This window comes from Pleurodeles waltl, chromosome 5, assembly GCF_031143425.1.
Source record: "Pleurodeles waltl isolate 20211129_DDA chromosome 5, aPleWal1.hap1.20221129, whole genome shotgun sequence".
Classification (NCBI taxonomy): domain Eukaryota; kingdom Metazoa; phylum Chordata; class Amphibia; order Caudata; family Salamandridae; genus Pleurodeles; species Pleurodeles waltl.
Genome location: NC_090444.1, coordinates 35,027,777 through 35,047,963, shown reverse-complemented (window position 1 = coordinate 35,047,963; position 20,187 = coordinate 35,027,777). Strand labels below are relative to the sequence as shown.

Here is a 20,187-nt window from a genome sequence, read left to right as displayed (position 1 = left end):
GCATAGTGGCATGTAGGGGGGCACAAATCAGGCCCCCCTATGCCACAAACAAAAATTAAAAAACAAAACTTACCAGCACTTACCTTAATGTCCCAGGGGTGGGTCCCTCCATCCTTGGGCGTCTTCCTGGGGTGGGCAAGGGTGGCAGGGGGTGTCCCTGGGGGCATGGGAGGGCACCTGTGGGACCCGCCCACTCCAGTGCGTCATTTTTGCACGGGAGTGTAAATAAGGCGCACAGGCCTGGGAGTCATTTTTTAGACGGGAACGCCTACCTTGCATATCAATAACGCAAGGAAGGTGTCCACGCTAAAAAATGACGCAAACTCCATGAACTTTGGCGCTAGACGCGTCTAACGCCAGAGTATAAATATGGAGTTCGTTTTGCGTCGGATTTGCGTAAAAAACCCGACGCAAATCCGGCGCAAACAGAGTATAAATATGGCCCTTTATTTTTATGACAATATGCCCAAAGTATCTCAGTGAGTACCCTCAGTATGAGGATGCCAAATATACACAAAATATATGTATACAAGACCAAAAATATGCAGTAATAGCAAAAGGAAGTAATGCAAGCAATGTAAAGTTACAATAGATTGCAATAGGAGCACATATGTATAGGGGCAACACAAACCATATAATCCAAAAGTGGAATGAGAACCACGAATGGAGCCCAAACCTATGTGAGCTTGTAGAGGGTCGCTGGGACTGTAAGAAAACAGTGAGGGTTAGAAAAATAGCCCAACCCAAGAGCCTGTAAGGTAGGTGTAAAGTGCACCTACTACCCCCAGAGAGCACAGAAGTCGTGATAGGGGGATTCTGCAAGGAAGACCAACACCAGCAATGCAACAACAGTGGATTTCCGGACCTGAGTACTTGTAAGACAAGGGGACCAAGTCCAAGAGTCGCGACAGTGTCGAGAGTGGGCAGATGCCCAGGAAATGCCAGCTGAGGGTGCTAGGAAGCTGCCACCGGATGGAAGAAGCTTGGTGTTCTGCAAGAACGAAGAGGACTAGGAACTTCCCCTTTGGAGGATGGATGTCCCACGTTGTGAAGAAGCTTGCAGATGTGTTCCCACGCAGAAAGACTGCAAACAAGCCTTGCTAGCTGCAAGGGTCGCGGTTAGGGTTTTTGGATGCTGCTGTGGCCCAGGAGGGACCAGGATGTAGCCACTTGGATGAGGCGACAGAGGGGGTGCCCAGCAAGTCAGGGAGCCCTCACAGAAGCAGGCAGCACCCGCAGAAGTACCGGAACAGGCACCTGGAAGAGGAGTGAACCGGAGTCCACCCGAAGACACAAAAGGGAGTCCCACGATGCCGGAGGACAACTCAGAAGGTTGTGCACTGCAGGTTAGAGAATCGGGGACCCAGGCTTGGCTTTGCACAAAGGAAATCCTGGAAGAGTGCACAGGAGCCGGAGCAGCTGCAGTCGTACCCAGCAATGCAGTCTAGCGTGGGGAGGCAAGGACTTACCTCCACCAAACTTGGACTGAAGAGTCACTGGACTGTGGGAGTCACTTGGACAGAGTTGCTGAGTTCCAGGGACCACGCTCGTCATGCTGAGAGGGGACCCAGAGGACCGGTGATGCAGTCTTTTGTTGCCTGCGGTTGCGGGGGGAAGATTCCGTCTACCCACGGGAGATTTCTTCAGAGCTCCTGGTGCAAGAAGGAGACAGGCTACCCCCAGATCATGCACCACCAGGAAACAGGCGAGAAAGCCGGCAGGATGAAGCAATACAAGGTTACAGTAGTCGTCTTTGCTACTTTGTTGCGGTTTTGCAGGCGTCCTGAGCAGTCAGCGGTCGATCCTTTGGCAGAAGGTGAAGAGGGAAACGCAGAGGGACTCTGGTGAGCTCTTGCATTCGGTATCTGAAGAATTCCCCAAAGCAGAGACCCAAAATAGCCAGAAAAGGAGGTTTGGCTACCTAGGAAGTAGGATAGGCTAGTAAGAAAGGTAAGAGCCTATCAGGAGGAGTCTCTGACGTCACCTGCTGGCCCTGGCCACTCAGAGCAGTCCAGTCTGCCAGCACACCTCTGAATCCAAGATGGCAGAGGTCTGGGGCACGCTGGAGGAGCTCTGGGCACCTCCCCAGGGAGGTGCAGGTCAGAGGAGTGGTCACTCCCCTTTCCTTTGTCCAGTTTCGCGCCAGAGCAGGGCTGGGGATCCCTGAACCGGTGTAGACTGGCTTATGCAGAGATGGGCACCATCTGTGCCCATCAAAGCATTTCCAGAGGCTGGGGGAGGCTACTCCTCCCCAGCCCTGACACCTATTTCCAAAGGGAGAGGGTGTAACACCCTCTCTCTGAGGAAGTCCTTTGTTCTTCCTTCCTGGGCCAGGCCTGGCTGGACCCCAGGAGGGCAGAAACCTGTCTGAGGGGTTGGCAGCAGCAGCAGCTGCAGTGAAACCCCGGGAAAGGCAGTTTGGCGGTACCCGGGTTCTGTGCTAGAGACCCGGGGGATCATGGCATTGGGGTGACAATTCCATGATCCTAGACATATTACATGGCCATGTTCGGAGTTACCATTGTGACGCTGTACATAGGTAGAGATCTATGTACAGTGCACACGTGTAATGGTGTCCCTGCACTCACAAAGTCCGGGGAATTTGCCCTGAACGATGTGGGGGCACCTTGGCTAGTGCCAGGGTGCCCTCACACTAAGTAACTTTGCACCCAACCTTCACCAGGAGAAGGTTAGACATATAGATGACTTATAAGTTACTTAAGTGCAGTGGTAAATGGCTGTGAAATAACGCGGATGTTATTTCACTCAGGCTGCAGTGGCAGGCCTGTGTAAGAATTGTCAGAGCTCCCTATGGGTGGCAAAAGAATTGCTGCAGCCCATAGGGATCTCCTGGAACCCCAATACCCTGGGTACCTCAGTACCATATACTAGGGAATTATAAGGGTGTTCCAGTATGCCAGTGTGAATTGGTGAAATAGGTCACTAGCCTGTTAGTGACAATTTAGAAAGCAGAGAGAGCATAACCACTGAGGTTCTGGTTAGCAGAGCCTCAGTGAGACAGTTAGTCACTACACAGGTAACACATTCAGGCACACTTATGAGCACTGGGGTCCTGGCTAGCAGGGTTCCAGTGACACATAGACTAAAACAACATATATACAGTGAAATATGGGGGTAACATGCCAGGCAAGATGGTACTTTCCTTCAGGGCCCCTCTCACATCCTATTGCAGACTCCGGTTCCTATGTACAGCCTGAGATCCTTGTTGCTCCCTCCCACATCCTGTTGCAGACTCTGGGTGCTATGCACAGCCTGAGATCCTTGTTAAGCCCTCCCACATTCTGTTGTAGTCTCTGGGTCCTATGCACAGCCTGAGATCCTTGTTGAGTCTTCCCACATACTCTTGCAGACTCCAGGTCCTATGCATAGCCAGAGATCCTTGTTAAGCCCTCCCACATGCTGTTGTAGACTCTGGGTCCTATGCAGAGCCTGAGATCCTTGTTAGGGCCCCTCACACATCCTCTTGCAGACTCGGGGTCCTATGCACAGCCTGAGATGCTTGTTAGGGCCTCTCACATACTCTTGCAGACTCGGGGTCCTATGCACAGCCTGAGACCCTTGTTAAGCCCTCCCACATTTTTTGCAGACTCGGGGTCCTATGCACAGCCTGAGACCCTTGTTAAGCCCTCTCACATCCTCTTGCAGACTCGGGGTCCTATGCAGAGCCAGGGATCCTTGTTAGGGCCCCTCTCACATCCTCTTGCAGACTCGGGGTACATTAGTGAGATGCTACTCTGCACCACTGATTGCAGGAGGAGGGGGGGGGGGGGGGGGGGCAGTGGCCTCAGTGCCCTCCCTTTTCTGCTGCTTTGAAGCGGGTAACTGAGTTTCTCTGTGCTGAGATGGGAGTGATCTCTGATACTTGGGTTTCCCTGGCCTTCAGTGCTTGCATGTGCCTCCTAGCTACGGTGAGGTAATGAACAGGGACAGGAAGCCACCCCGAGCCGTGGCAGCTGTTGTCGGAAGGGTGGTTGGTAAACCTGAGCCCCGCTGCCTCGGGGGCTCTGTGGATGCAGTCAGACGGGTTGGGCTGGTGAGAGGGACTGGGAGAGAACCGGGCGGAGGCAGAAACAGCAGAGGCTGCTCAGAGGGAGATAGCGCACAGACACGGAGCGCAGCCGGTAAGTGGTGGGAGAGAAGTGGGGGGCAGTGGGGGTGACACAGGGAGGGGGAGAGGAGCTCAGCAGACTCCAGCAGGACAAGAGACCTCTGAGCTACCAGGATCAGACTCCGAGGAAGCCGCAGGGTGACAGACATCACTGCCTCAACAGTCAGACCTCGTACAAACAGATTACAAGAAGCAGTCCGAGGCGCATCTGGCGTCAGTCAGACCTCATACAGGCAGATTACAAGAAGCAGTCCGAGGCGCAGCTGGCGTCAGTCAGACCTCTTACAGGCAGATTACAAGAAGCAGTCCGAGGCGCATCTGGCGTCAGTCAGACCTCTTACAAGCAGATTACAAGAAGCAGTCCGAGGCGCAGCTGGTGTCAGTCAGACCTCGTACAAGCAGATTACAAGAAGCAGTCCGAGGCGCAGCTGGCGTCAGTCAGACCCCTTACAGGCAGATCACAAGAAGCAGTCCGAGGCGCAGCTGGCGTCAGTCAGACCTCGTACAAGCAGATTACAAGAAGCAGTCCGAGGCGCAGCTGGTGTCAGTCAGACCTCGTACAAGCAGATTACAAGAAGTAGTCCAAGGTGCAGCTGGCGTCAGTCAGACCTCTTACAAGCAGATCACAAGAAGCAGTCCGAGGCGCAGCTGGCGTCAGTCAGACCTCTTACAAGCAGATCACAAGAAGCAGTCCGAGGCGCAGCTGGCGTCAGTCAGACCCCTTACAGGCAGATCACAAGAAGCAGTCCGAGGCGCAGCTGGCGTCAGTCAGACCCCTTACAGGCAGATCACAAGAAGCAGTCCGAGGCGCAGCTGGTGTCAGTCAGACCTCGTACTAGCAGATTACAAGAAGCAGTCCGAGGCGCATCTGGCGTCAATCAGACCTCGTACTAGCAGATTACAAGAAGCAGTCCAAGGTGCAGCTGGCGTCAATCAGACCTCGTACTAGCAGATTACAAGAAGTAGTCCAAGGTGCAGCTGGCGTCAATCAGACCTCGTACTAGCAGATTACAAGAAGCAGTCCGAGGCGCATCTGGCGTCAGTCAGACCTCTTACAACCAGATTACAAGAAGCAGTCCGAGGCACACCTGGCGTCAGTCAGACCTCTTACAGGCAGATTACAAGAAGCAGTCCGAGGCGCAGCTGGTGTCAGTCAGACCTCTTACAACCAGATTACAAGAAGCAGTCCGAGGCGCATCTGGCGTCAGTCAGACCCCTTACAGGCAGATTACAAGAAGCAGTCCGAGGCGCAGCTGGTGTCAGTCAGACCTCTTACAACCAGATTACAAGAAGCAGTCCGAGGCGCAGCTGGCGTCAGTCAGACCTCTTACAGGCAGATTACAAGAAGCAGTCCGAGGCGCAGCTGGCGTCAGTTAGACCTCGTACAAGCAGATTACAAGAAGTAGTCCAAGGTGCATCTGGCGTCAGTTAGACCTCGTACAAGCAGATTACAAGAAGTAGTCCAAGGTGCAGCTGGCGTCAATCAGACCTCGTACTAGCAGATCACAAGAAGCAGTCCGAGGCGCACCTGGCGTCAGTCAGACCTCGTACAAGCAGATTACAAGAAGCAGTCCGAGGCGCATCTGGCGTCAGTTAGACCTCGTACAAGCAGATTACAAGAAGTAGTCCAAGGTGCAGCTGGCGTCAATCAGACCTCGTACTAGCAGATTACAAGAAGCAGTCCGAGGCGCAGCTGGCGTCAGTCAGACCTCTTACAAGCAGATCACAAGAAGCAGTCCGAGGCGCAGCTGGCGTCAGTCAGACCCCTTACAGGCAGATCACAAGAAGCAGTCCGAGGCGCAGCTGGCGTCAGTCAGACCCCTTACAGGCAGATCACAAGAAGCAGTCCGAGGCGCAGCTGGTGTCAGTCAGACCTCGTACTAGCAGATTACAAGAAGCAGTCCGAGGCGCAGCTGGTGTCAGTCAGACCCCTTACAGGCAGATTACAAGAAGCAGTCCGAGGCGCATCTAGCGTCAGTCAGACCTCTTACAACCAGATTACAAGAAGCAGTCCGAGGCGCATCTGGCATCAGTCAGACCCCTTACAGGCAGATTACAAGAAGCAGCCCGAGGCGCATCTGGGGTCAGTCAGACCCCTTACAGGCAGATTACAAGAAGCAGTCCGAGGCGCATCTGGTGTCAGTCAGACCTCATACAAGCAGATGACAAGAAGCAGTCCGAGGCGCATCTGGCATCAGTCAGACCTCTTACAGGCAGATTACAAGAAGCAGTCCGAGCCGCATCTGGCGTCAGTCAGACCTCTTACAACCAGATTACAAGAAGCAGTCCGAGGCGCACCTGGCGTCAGTCAGACCTCTTACAGGCAGATTACAAGAAGCAGTCCGAGGCGCAGCTGGTGTCAGTCAGACCTCTTACAACCAGATTACAAGAAGCAGTCCGAGGCGCATCTGGCGTCAGTCAGACCCCTTACAGGCAGATTACAAGAAGCAGTCCGAGGCGCAGCTGGTGTCAGTCAGACCTCTTACAACCAGATTACAAGAAGCAGTCCGAGGCGCAGCTGGCGTCAGTCAGACCTCTTACAGGCAGATTACAAGAAGCAGTCCGAGGCAGATCTGGCGTCAGTCAGACCTCTTACAGGCAGATTACAAGAAGCAGTCCGAGGCGCAGCTGGCGTCAGTCAGACCTCTTACAGGCAGATTACAAGAAGCAGTCCGAGCCGCATATGGCGTCAGTCAGACCTCTTACAACCAGATTACAAGAAGCAGTCTGAGGCGCATCTGGCGTCAGTCAGACCTCATACAGGCAGATTACAAGAAGCAGTCCGAGGCGCATCTGGCGTCAGTCAGACCTCTTACAGGCAGATTACAAGAAGCAGTCCGATGCTCATCTGGCGTCAGTCAGACCTCTTACAACCAGATTACAAGAAGCAGTCCGAGGCGCATCTGGCGTCAGTCAGACCTCTTACACGCAGATTACAAGAAGCAGTCCGAGGCGCATCTGGCGTCAGTCAGACCTCGTACAGGCAGATTACCAGAAGCAGTCCGAGGCGCATCTGGCGTCAGTCAGACCTCGTACAAGCAGATTACAAGAAGCAGTCCGAGGTGCATCTGGTGTCAGTCAGACCTCGTACAAGCAGATTACAAGAAGTAGTCCGAGGCGCATCTGGCGTCAGTCAGACCTCTTACAAGCAGATTACAAGAAGCAGTCCGAGGCGCATCTGGTGTCAGTCAGACCCCTTACAGGCAGATTACAAGAAGCAGTCCGAGGCGCATCTGGCGTCAGTCAGACCTCTTACAAGCAGATTATAAGAAGCAGTCCGAGGCGCAGCTGGTGTCAGTCAGACCCCTTACAGGCAGATTACAAGAAGCAGTCCGAGGCGCAGCTGGTGTCAGTCAGACCTCTAACAGGCAGATTACAAGAAGCAGTCCGAGGCGCAGCTGGTGTCAGTCAGACCCCTTACAGGCAGATTACAAGAAGCAGTCCGAGGCGCATCTGGCGTCAGTCAGACCTTTTACAAGCAGATTACAAGAAGCAGTCCGAGGCGCAGCTGGCGTCAGTCAGACCTCGTACAGGCAGATTACAAGAAGCAGTCCGAGGCGCAGCTGGTGTCAGTCAGACCTCGTACAGGCAGATTACAAGAAGCAGTCCGAGGCGCATCTGGCGTCAGTCAGACCTCTTACAACCAGATTACAAGAAGCAGTCCGAGGCGCATCTGGCGTCAGTCAGACCTCTTACAGGCAGATTACAAGAAGCAGTCCGAGGCGCACCTGGCGTCAGTCAGACCTCTTACAAGCAGATTACAAGAAGCAGTCCGAGGCGCAGCTGGCGTCAGTCAGACCTCTTACAAGCAGATTACAAGAAGCAGTCCGAGGCGCATCTGGCGTCAGTCAGACCTCTTACAGGCAGATTACAAGAAGCAGTCCGAGCCGCATCTGGCGTCAGTCAGACCTCGTACAGGCAGATTACAAGAAGCAGTCCGAGGCGCCTCTGGCGTCAGTCAGACCTCTTACAGGCAGATTACAAGAAGCAGTCCGATGCTCATCTGGCGTCAGTCAGACCTCTTCCAAACAGATTACAAGAAGCAGTCCGAGCCGCATCTGGCGTCAGTCAGACCTCTTACAAGAAGATTACAAGAAGCAGTCCGAGGCGCATCTGGTGTCAGTCAGACCTCTTACAAGCAGATTACAAGAAGCAGTCCGAGGCGCATCTGGCGTCAGTCAGACCTCTTACAGGCAGATTACAAGAAGCAGTCCGAGGCGCATCTGGCGTCAGTCAGACCTCTTACAACCAGATTACAAGAAGCAGTCCGAGGCGCATCTGGCGTCAGTCAGACCTCTTACAGGCAGATTACAAGAAGCAGTCCGAGGCGCATCTGGCGTCAGTCAGACCTCTTACAGGCAGATTACAAGAAGCAGTCCGAGGCGCAGCAGGCGTCAGTCAGACCTCTTACATGCAGATTACAAGAAGCAGTCCGAGGCGCAGCTGGCGTCAGTCAGACCTCTTACAGGCAGATGACAAGAAGCAGTCCGAGGCGCAGCAGGCGTCAGTCAGACCTCTTACAGGCAGATTACAAGAAGCAGTCCGAGACGCATCTGGCGTCAGTCAGACCTCTTACAGGCAGATTACCAGAAGCAGTCAGAGACGCATCTGGCGTCAGTCAGACCTCTTACAGGCAGATTACCAGAAGCAGTCCGAGGCGCAGCTGGCGTCAGTCAGACCCCTTACAGGCAGATTACAAGAAGCAGTCCGAGGCGCAGCTGGCGTCAGTCAGACCTCTTACAAGCAGATTACAAGAAGCAGTCCGAGGCGCAGCTGGCGTCAGTCAGACCCCTTACAGGCAGATTACAAGAAGCAGTCCGAGGCGCAGCTGGCGTCAGTCAGACCTCTTACAAGCAGATTACAAGAAGCAGTCCGAGGCGCATCTGGTGTCAATCAGACCTCGTACAAGCAGATTACAAGAAGTAGTCCGAGACGCATCTGGCGTCAGTCAGACCTCTTACAACCAGATTACAAGAAGCAGTCCGAGGCGCAGCTGGCGTCAGTCAGACCTCGTACTAGCAGATTACAAGAAGCAGTCCGAGGCGCAGCTGGCGTCAGTCAGACCTCGTACAAGCAGATTACAAGAAGCAGTCCGAGGCGCATCTGGCGTCAGTCAGACCTCGTACAAGCAGATTACAAGAAGCAGTCCGAGGCGCATCTGGCGTCAGTCAGACCTCTTACAACCAGATTACAAGAAGCAGTCCGAGGCACACCTGGCGTCAGTCAGACCTCTTACAGGCAGATTACAAGAAGCAGTCCGAGGCGCAGCTGGTGTCAGTCAGACCTCTTACAACCAGATTACAAGAAGCAGTCCGAGGCGCATCTGGCGTCAGTCAGACCCCTTACAGGCAGATTACAAGAAGCAGTCCGAGGCGCAGCTGGTGTCAGTCAGACCTCTTACAACCAGATTACAAGAAGCAGTCCGAGGCGCAGCTGGCGTCAGTCAGACCTCTTACAGGCAGATTACAAGAAGCAGTCCGAGGCAGATCTGGCGTCAGTCAGACCTCTTACAGGCAGATTACAAGAAGCAGTCCGAGGCGCAGCTGGCGTCAGTCAGACCTCTTACAGGCAGATTACAAGAAGCAGTCCGAGGCGCATATGGCGTCAGTCAGACCTCTTACAACCAGATTACAAGAAGCAGTCCGAGGCGCATCTGGCGTCAGTCAGACCTCATACAGGCAGATTACAAGAAGCAGTCCGAGGCGCATCTGGCGTCAGTCAGACCTCTTACAGGCAGATTACAAGAAGCAGTCCGATGCTCATCTGGCGTCAGTCAGACCTCTTACAACCAGATTACAAGAAGCAGTCCGAGGCGCATCTGGCGTCAGTCAGACCTCTTACACGCAGATTACAAGAAGCAGTCCGAGGCGCATCTGGCGTCAGTCAGACCTCGTACAGGCAGATTACCAGAAGCAGTCCGAGGCGCATCTGGCGTCAGTCAGACCTCGTACAAGCAGATTACAAGAAGCAGTCCGAGGTGCATCTGGTGTCAGTCAGACCTCGTACAAGCAGATTACAAGAAGTAGTCCGAGGCGCATCTGGCGTCAGTCAGACCTCTTACAAGCAGATTACAAGAAGCAGTCCGAGGCGCATCTGGTGTCAGTCAGACCCCTTACAGGCAGATTACAAGAAGCAGTCCGAGGCGCATCTGGCGTCAGTCAGACCTCTTACAAGCAGATTATAAGAAGCAGTCCGAGGCGCAGCTGGTGTCAGTCAGACCCCTTACAGGCAGATTACAAGAAGCAGTCCGAGGCGCAGCTGGTGTCAGTCAGACCTCTAACAGGCAGATTACAAGAAGCAGTCCGAGGCGCAGCTGGTGTCAGTCATTCCCCTTACAGGCAGATTACAAGAAGCAGTCCGAGGCGCATCTGGCGTCAGTCAGACCTTTTACAAGCAGATTACAAGAAGCAGTCCGAGGCGCAGCTGGTGTCAGTCAGACCTCGTACAGGCAGATTACAAGAAGCAGTCCGAGGCGCAGCTGGTGTCAGTCAGACCTCGTACAGGCAGATTACAAGAAGCAGTCCGAGGCGCATCTGGCGTCAGTCAGACCTCTTACAACCAGATTACAAGAAGCAGTCCGAGGCGCATCTGGCGTCAGTCAGACCTCTTACAGGCAGATTACAAGAAGCAGTCCGAGGCGCACCTGGCGTCAGTCAGACCTCTTACAAGCAGATTACAAGAAGCAGTCCGAGGCGCAGCTGGCGTCAGTCAGACCTCTTACAAGCAGATTACAAGAAGCAGTCCGAGGCGCATCTGGCGTCAGTCAGACCTCTTACAGGCAGATTACAAGAAGCAGTCCGAGCCGCGTCTGGCGTCAGTCAGACCTCGTACAGGCAGATTACAAGAAGCAGTCCGAGGCGCCTCTGGCGTCAGTCAGACCTCTTACAGGCAGATTACAAGAAGCAGTCCGATGCTCATCTGGCGTCAGTCAGACCTCTTACAAACAGATTACAAGAAGCAGTCCGAGCCGCATCTGGCGTCAGTCAGACCTCTTACAAGCAGATTACAAGAAGCAGTCCGAGGCGCATCTGGTGTCAGTCAGACCTCTTACAAGCAGATTACAAGAAGCAGTCCGAGGCGCACCTGGCGTCAGTCAGACCTCTTACAGGCAGATTACAAGAAGCAGTCCGAGGCGCATCTGGCGTCAGTCAGACCTCTTACAACCAGATTACAAGAAGCAGTCCGAGGCGCATCTGGCGTCAGTCAGACCTCTTACAGGCAGATTACAAGAAGCAGTCCGAGGCGCATCTGGCGTCAGTCAGACCTCTTACAGGCAGATTACAAGAAGCAGTCCGAGGCGCAGCAGGCGTCAGTCAGACCTCTTACATGCAGATTACAAGAAGCAGTCCGAGGCGCAGCTGGCGTCAGTCAGACCTCTTACAGGCAGATGACAAGAAGCAGTCCGAGGCGCAGCAGGCGTCAGTCAGACCTCTTACAGGCAGATTACAAGAAGCAGTCCGAGACGCATCTGGCGTCAGTCAGACCTCTTACAGGCAGATTACCAGAAGCAGTCAGAGACGCATCTGGCGTCAGTCAGACCTCTTACAGGCAGATTACCAGAAGCAGTCCGAGGCGCAGCTGGCGTCAGTCAGACCCCTTACAGGCAGATTACAAGAAGCAGTCCGAGGCGCAGCTGGCGTCAGTCAGACCTCTTACAAGCAGATTACAAGAAGCAGTCCGAGGCGCAGCTGGCGTCAGTCAGACCCCTTACAGGCAGATTACAAGAAGCAGTCCGAGGCGCAGCTGGCGTCAGTCAGACCTCTTACAAGCAGATTACAAGAAGCAGTCCGAGGCGCATCTGGTGTCAATCAGACCTCGTACAAGCAGATTACAAGAAGTAGTCCGAGACACATCTGGCGTCAGTCAGACCTCTTACAACCAGATTACAAGAAGCAGTCCGAGGCGCAGCTGGTGTCAGTCAGACCTCGTACTAGCAGATTACAAGAAGCAGTCCGAGGCGCAGCTGGCGTCAGTCAGACCTCGTACAAGCAGATTACAAGAAGCAGTCCGAGGCGCATCTGGCGTCAGTCAGACCTCGTACAAGCAGATTACAAGAAGCAGTCCGAGGCGCATCTGGCGTCAGTCAGACCTCTTACAAGCAGATTACAAGAAGCAGTCCGAGGCGCATCTGGCGTCAGTCAGACCTCGTACAAGCAGATTACAAGAAGCAGTCCGAGACGCATCTGGCGTCAGTCAGGCCTCTTACAACCAGATTACAAGAAGCAGTCCGAGGCGCATCTGGCGTCAGTCAGACCTCTTACAACCAGATTACAAGAAGCAGTCCGAGGCGCATCTGGCGTCAGTCAGACCTCTTACAACCAGATTACAAGAAGTAGTCTGAGGCGCAGCTGGCGTCAGTCAGACCTCTTACAAGCAGATTACAAGAAGCAGTCCGAGGCGCAGCTGGCGTCAGTCAGACCTCGTACAAGCAGATTACAAGAAGCAGTCCGAGGCGCATCTGGTGTCAGTCAGACCTCGTACAAGCAGATTACAAGAAGTAGTCCGAGGCGTGACCACAGGGCCCTCAGGCAGATCTGGGCAGCTGAGCTACCCCCTGTCTCTGCTGAAGAGGAAGGGGTGTGGGGCCTCTGGAAACACCACAGAGCCTTCTCCTTTTCCAAAGGGGAGACTGATGTGGGTTCTAATCTTTAGGCCGCACTTGGTTCCTGAGCTACCCAACCCTCAGAGGAATCTTCCTCTCTGGAAGACAAGTGATGCGAAGACCCTTTAATGCGCCGGTGAGCTATCAACGAGTAGACAGTGCCAGATGTACCAAGAGCTTGCGTACCCCCGTGTCACGCAAGGCAACACAAGCCCTCAAACCTTGCGTTCCTCTGCGTGGTTTAATAAACCCTAATGTCACGCAAGGAAGCACAAGCCCTCAAGCTTTGCGTGGCTCTGTGTGGTTTAATAAACCCTAAGGTCAGGCCAGGCAGCTCATGCTGCGGCCTTGCACAGCCTTGCGTCAGGCTGGAGTGAGGGCTCCCACGCATCCAGCCATGGATTTTGGCACATTCCCAGATTTGCACAGACTTCTAAACCCAGACGTAAGGAGAAGAGATATCTTTATTTCTGCTCATCAGTTCCTTCTTCTATGTGTGATGCACATTCAGCATCACACGTAGAAAAAGGAAAATGCCTTTAAGGGGGCCCTTCCTGCATGAAACCAGTCCTGCCTGTCTCGCAGCCACGCTTGCACCTGCGTGGCGCTAGGCTGCACACTGCGGCAGGGGGGAGAGAGCAGCAACGTGCTTATCTTTGTAAATATGGTGCATTTCTGCTCTCTCCTGTTCACACAGCGCAGCGCGGCAACCTGCCCTGCTCTGTTGTACTGTGTGAAATGTGAGCAAATGTGCCCCTGAGGGGTCTGAGCTGTCTGTCTCCACCACAGTGACCGGTCTGTCTACTACACTGAGCTGTCTGTCTCTACCGCACTGAGCTGTCTGTCTCTACCAGACTGACCTGTCTGTCTCTACCACAGTGACCTGTCTCTCTCTTTCAAGGCGCTTAACCCACTGAGCTGTTTTCCTGTCTATGGATGGGCAGTCTGCTGTCTCAGCTATCTCTCTGTGTCTGTGATGAAGGGGCAGCATGAAGGGGGCAGAGGGTAGTGCAGTGCTTAATTTGTAAAATACAGTATGCACCAGGGCCCTCGTCAGGCGGCCACTGCGGTGCACCGCACCCTCTGCACCTGCCCCCCGCAGTGACAACCCCAGCACAACTAGTGTCCAATTGAGGTGCACGTGAGAAAAGCCAGAGTACTCCAGACCCCGCAGCAGGAACAAGCGCTGCGGCTGCAGGGATTGGTAGCTTTAATGTGTGTTGAATTAATAAACAACTGTGCATGCGATCATCTGTAATTGAGACAAACAGCGCCACCATGTGGCCGACTAGCGAAAGTGCTGGTGCCGAGCACCGAAAGGCACTGGCTCAGATTAAGCACTAGGTTAGTGTGAGAAAGTAGCCTCTTTCTAGCCTTGTTACCCCCACTTTTGGCCTGTTTGTGAGTGTATGTCAGGGTGTTTTCACTGTCTCACTGGGATCCTGCTAGCCAGGGCCCAGTGCTCATAGTGAGGACCCCATGTTGTCAGTTTGTCTGTTATGTGTCACTGGGACCCTACTAGCCAGGACCGCAGTGCTCATAAGTCTGTGGCCTATATGTATGTGTTCCCTGTGTGATGCCTAACTGTCTCACTGAGGCTCTGCTAACCAGAACCTCAGTGGTTGTGCTCTCTCTGCTTTCCAAATGTGTCACTAACAGGATAGTGACTAAATTTACCAATTCACATTGGCATACTGGTACACCCATATAATTCCCTTGTATGTGGTACTGAGGTACCCAGGGTATTGGGGATCCAGGAGATCCCTATGGGCTGCAGCATTTCTTTTGCCACCCATAGGGAGCTCTGACAATTCTTACACAGGCCTGCCACTGCAGCCTGAGTGAAATAACGTCCATGTTATTTCACAGCCATTTACCACTGCACTTAAGTAACTTATAAGTCACCTATATGTCTAACCTTCACCTGGTGAAGGTTGGGTGCAAAGTTACTTAGTGTGTGGGCACCCTGGCACTAGCCAAGGTGCCCCCACATCGTTCAGGGCAAATTCCTTGGACTTTGTGAGTGCGGGGACACCATTTCATGCGTGCACTATACATAGGTCATTACCTATGTATAGCGTCACAATGGTAACTCCGAACATGGCCATGTAACATGTCTAAGATCATGGAATTGTCACCCCAATGCCATTCTGGCATTGGGGAGACAATTCCATGATCCCCCGAGTTTCTAGCACAGACCTGGGTACTGCCAAACTACCTTTCCTGGGGTTTCACTGCAGCTGCTGCTGCTGCCCTCCTGGGGTCCAGCCAGGCCTGGCCCAGGAAGGCAGAACAAAGGACTTCCTCAGAGAGAGGGTGTTACACCCTCTCCCTTTGGAAAAAGGTGTCAGGGCTGGGGAGGAGTAGCCTCCCCCAGCCTCTGGAAATGCTTTGATGGGCACAGATGGTGCCCATCTCTGCATAAGCCAGTCTACACCGGTTCAGGGATCCCCCAGCCCTGCTCTGGCGCAAAACTGGACAAAGGAAAGGGGAGTGACCACTCCCCTGACCTGCACCTCCCAGGGGAGGTGCCCAGAGCTCCTCCAGCATGCCCCAGACCTCTGCCATCTTGGATTCAGAGCTGTACTGGCACGCTGGACTGCTCTGAGTGGCCAGGGCCATCAGGTGACATCAGAGACTCCTTCTGATAGGCTCTTACCTGTCTTACCAGCCTATCCTCCTTCCTAGGTAGCCAAACCTCCTTTTCTGGCTATTTAGGGTCTCTGCTTTGGGGAATTCTTCAGACACCGAATGCAAGAGCTCACCAGAGTTCCTCTGCATCTCCCTCTTCACCTTCTGCCAAAGGATCGACCGCTGACTGCTCAGGACACCTGCAAAACTGCAACAAAGTAGAAAAGATGACTACTGCAACCTTGTATCGCTTCATCCTGCCGGCTTTCTCGCCTGTTTCCTGGTGGTGCATGCTCCGGGGGTAGCCTGCCTCCTTCTTGCACCAGGAGCTCTGAAGAAATCTCCCTTGGGTCGACGGAATCTTCCCCCTGCAACCGCAGGCAACAAAAGACTGCATCACCGGTCCTCTGGGTCCCCTCTCAGCACGACGAGCGAGGTCCCTGGAACTCAGCAACTCTGTCCAAGTGACTCCCACAGTCCAGTGACTCTTCAGTCCAAGTTTGGTGGAGGTAAGTCCTTGCCTCTCCACGCTAGACTGCATTGCTGGGTACTGCATGATTTGCAGCTGCTCCGGCTCCTCTGCACTCTTCCTGTTATGACTCGGTCGTCCCATCTCTAGGGGGCGCTGTACGGGGACTGTCGGAAGCCTAGGAATCACCTTGAACAGTTATCTAAAGTCCCTTGCTGACTCCGGTTTGTTTCTCTTTTGGCCATGGTATACTTTTGTAGTGCTACATTTGCTTCCTGGGACTGCAAATCCCATAATGCACAGCCTGGTAGTCAAGAAAGCCCGGATTCTGTTTCCCATTGTTTTCTATGGGAGAAGTCAAGTTGCTCCTTTTCACTGGATCCTCTCCTCCAGGACTTGCAAGTGTCTGCAACTACACACACCTGAGACCTCTCCTGTGCAACCCAGCTTGGAACTGGTTATAAGCAGCCATTTCCTCAAGATCCCCGTTGTGCATTGGACTTCGATTCCTTTGTGTTACAGATCCTTTGTCGGATGGTGTTCCAGTTTTGTTCCTGTTCTGTTCCAGCTTGATCCTGTTTCCTGTTTCTCTGCCCTGCTCCTGATTGTTACAGCCAGAGTCTCTCTGCTCCCTCTCTCTAAGCCGTGTACCTGCTTGTTTCTTCCAGAGCCTGCTCCCTGTTTCTCTGCCCTGCTCCTGCCTTGTTTCAGCCTGAACCTTCTCTCTGTTTCCCAGTTCTGTTTACTGCTCATTTCCTACTCCCTGTATTCCAGCCCTGTCCTTGCCTGTTCCAGCCAGAGCCTGCTCTCAGTTTCCCAGTCCTGTCTCTGTTTGTCCCAACCAGAAGTCTGCGCCCTGTTTTTAAGTCATAGTCCTGCCTTTACTTCAGCCTGAGCCTGTTCCCAGTTCTTGCCTCTGCCTCTTTGTTTGTTCCCTTCTGGTTCTTCTTGGTCCTTTTTGTCTGGTAAGTGTTCTATCAGTCTTCACCAGTGTATACGTGTCCTAGTTTGTACTGGGGTTGGCTCCTGGTTTCCAGGAGGCAATTCCATCCCCCATCCTTGTCTAGTGTTATACGATGTCTTTCCTGCCTAACAGTGACAGTGTGCTATTGCTGTTTTCTCAGGAATCGCCACTGTGTTTCCAGCTGGACCCCCAAGAGTGTGTCTTGTGTATGTAAGTACTATCCTTGTTTGTGCTCTAGGGTCCAGGGACAGAATCACTTCTGCTGCCTCCTTTCTATGGGGCTGGCAGGGTGACTATCTGTAAGAGCAAACTGCACAGAGGCATTGAGATTCCCTGTCACTGTGGGAGGTTCTGCGCCTTGCTCCGTGTACAACCCCAGCGTGTTTGTCCACTAGTAATCCGTTTCCTGTTTGTTCACACAAGGGTTGCTCTGCTTTTACTTTCCTGTTTCCTGTGTCTGCCCATAGCTGTCCTTTCCGTGTGTGCCTTTAGCTGCTCTTCTGCCCCAGTACACTACCTCTTTAGGATATTCGGTGACCTCAAGGGGTGTCCCAACCAGAGTCCTGATCAGACCCGCCCAAAACCGTGACACTTCCAGGATTTTCTTCGTGCACAGCCAAGCCTGGGTCCCCGAAACTCTAACCTGCAGTGCACAACCTTCTGAGTTGTCCTCCGGCGTCGTGGGACTCACTTTTCTGACTTCGGGTGGACTCCGGTTCACTCCTCTTCTAAGTGCCTGTTCCAGTACTTCTGCGGGTGCTGCCTGCTTCTGTGAGGACTCCCTGACTTGCTGGGCGCCCCCTCTCTCTCCTCATCCAGGTGGCGACATCCTGGTCCCTCCTGGGCCACAGCAGCATCCAAAAACCGTAACCGCAACCCTTGCATCTAGCAAGGCTTGTTTGCGGTCTCTCTGCGTGGGAACACCTCTGCAAGCTCCTCCACGATGCGGGACATCCATCCTCCAAAGGGGAAGTTCCTAGTCCTCTTCGTTCTTGCAGAACACAAAGCTTCTCCCATCTGGTGGCAGCTTCCTTGCACCCTCAGCTGGCATTTCCTGGGCATCTGCAAACTCTCTCGACACTGTCGCGACTCTTGGACTTGGTCCCCTTGTCTTACAGGTACTCAGGTCCGGAAATCCACTGTTGTTGCTTTGCTGGTGTTGGTCTTCCTTGCAGAATCCCCCTATCATGACTTCTGTGCTCTCTGGGGGTTGTAGGTGCACTTTACACCTACCTTACAGGGTCTTGGGGTGGGTTATTTTTCTAACCCTCACTCTTTTCTTACAGTCCCAGCGACCCTCTACAAGCTCACATAGGTTTGGGGTCCATTCGTGGTTCGCATTCCACTTTTGGAGTATATGGTTTGTGTTGCCCCTATACCTATGTGCTCCTATTGCAATCTAGTGTAACTGTACACTGCTTGCATTACTTCCCTTTGCTATTACTGCATATTTTTGGTATTGTGTACATATATCTTGTGTATATGTGGCATCCTCATACTGAGGGTACTCACTGAGATACTTTTGGCATATTGTCATAAAAATAAAGTACCTTTATTTTTAGTATATCTGTGCATTGTGTTTTCTTATGATATTGTGCATATGACACCAGTGGTATAGTAGGAGATTTGCATGTCTCCAAGTTCAGCCTAAGCTGCTCTGCTATAGCTACCTTCTATCAGCCTAAACTGCTAGAAACACCTCTTCTACAATAATAAGGGATAACTGGACCTAGTACAGAGTGTAAGTACCCCTTGGTACCCACTACAAGGCAGGCCAGCCTCCTACATTGGTTGTGCAGCGGTGGGATAAGTACTTGAAACTACTTACCACTTTGTCATTGTGTACTTTTCATAAGAGAATAATATACAAAACAAGTTCAGTGTATGTACACCTAACCAAAAAGTTTTGCTTTTCTTCTCTAACACTTTTTGCTAAGTGCTGAAAAGTACTCCTAAACTTTCTAAAAGTTTCAAAAAGTTTGAAAATGTTTTTTTTTCTGTTCTTTAAAAAGTCCTTAAACCTTTTCTTTCTTCTATCTGTCTCTAAACCTTCTCCTATCATGTCTGATGTAGGAACTCCTCTTAAAATGGTCAATACAACATATGACAATCTTAACTTTAAGAGCCTAATGAGTCTCTGCATTGATAGAGGTTTAGTGGTAGGAAAGAACCCTTCTAGAGAATGTCTATCTAACATGCTTATTGAGAATGATAAGGCCCAGGGTGGCACCTCATCTGAAAAGTTAGTAGATAGCTCACACTCTGACCCAGGGGAGCCCCTTGTGGGAGTGGTACGGAGTTCTCTTCCAAAATCTGCCCCCTAGCAGACCTCATAGCAATGCTGGTAGTAATAGAAGCTTTCATCATAGTAGGGATGTTTTTGTTCCTGAAGGCCAGGTTGTTAGAGTGCAAGCTGTTAGAGGCAGGTCTCCCTCTGTTGATCTGAATGTATCTTCTGTGTCCAAGCATTCCCAACCCACCCACCCTGAAGACAAATTGTTAGAAAGGGAACTCAACAAGTTGAGAGTGGAAGAGACCAGACTGAAGCTTAAACAGCAACAGCTGGCTCTAGACAGGGAATCCCTAGATCTGGAGAAGGAGAGACAGAGGTTGGGGTTTGGACCCCATGGTGGCAGCAGCAGTATTCCTAATAGCAATCCTGTGAGAGAGCATGATTCTAGGAATCTGCACAAGATAGTTCCCCCTTACAAGGAGGGGGATGACATTAACAAGTGGTTTGCTGCACTTGAGAGGGCCTGTATGGTACAGGGGTCCCTCAAAGGCAGTGGGCTGCTATCCTATGGCTATCTTTCACTGCAAAGTGTAGGGATAGGCTCCTTACTGTTAGAGAAAGTGATGCCAATAATTTTGCAGTTTTGAAGGATGCACTCTTGGATGGATTTGGCTTAACCACTGAACAATACAGGATTAAGTTCAGAGAAACCAGAAAAGAGTCCTCACAAGACTGGGTAGACTTTGTTGACTATTCAGTGAAGGCATTGGAGGGGTGGTTACATGGCAGTAAAGTTTCTGACTATGAAAGCCTCTACAATCTAATCCTGAGAGAGCATATTCTGAATAACTGTGTGTCTGATTTGTTACACCAATATCTAGTGGACTCAGATCTGACCTCTCCCCAAGAATTGGGAAAGAAGGCAGACAAATGGGTCAGAATAAGAGTGAACAGAAAAGTTCATACAGGGGGTGACAAGGATGGCAAGAAGAAAGATCCTGAGAAATCTCAGGATAAGCATGGGGATAAGGGTTAAACCAAAGATCCTTCTTCAAATCCTAAACACTCTTCACAATATACACACATTAAAAAGCTTTGGTGTTTGTGTGTAAAAATAAAGGCCATAGGCAAGGGGATAAGTCCTGTCCAGGTAAACCCC

The 20,187-nt window shown here is 52.2% G+C and overlaps 1 protein-coding gene across 2 annotated transcripts in view; it reads left to right on the top strand.

Moving 5' to 3' along the window:
• Nucleotides 1-4,058: 4,058 nt before the first annotated feature.
• The window catches only part of LOC138295313 (NXPE family member 4-like), a 403,519-nt gene continuing 387,390 nt past the window's right edge, over nucleotides 4,059-20,187 (top strand). Inside the window, exons 1-2 of one of the 2 annotated variants that reach the window (XM_069233531.1) lie at nucleotides 4,070-4,142; nucleotides 16,956-17,005. In XM_069233531.1, coding sequence (XP_069089632.1) covers nucleotides 17,004-17,005 — 2 coding nt within the window. In that variant the 5' untranslated portion in view covers nucleotides 4,070-4,142; nucleotides 16,956-17,003. Of the gene's footprint in view, nucleotides 4,143-16,955; nucleotides 17,006-20,187 lie in introns of both variants that reach the window. The other variant, XM_069233532.1, reaches the window with a different exon arrangement.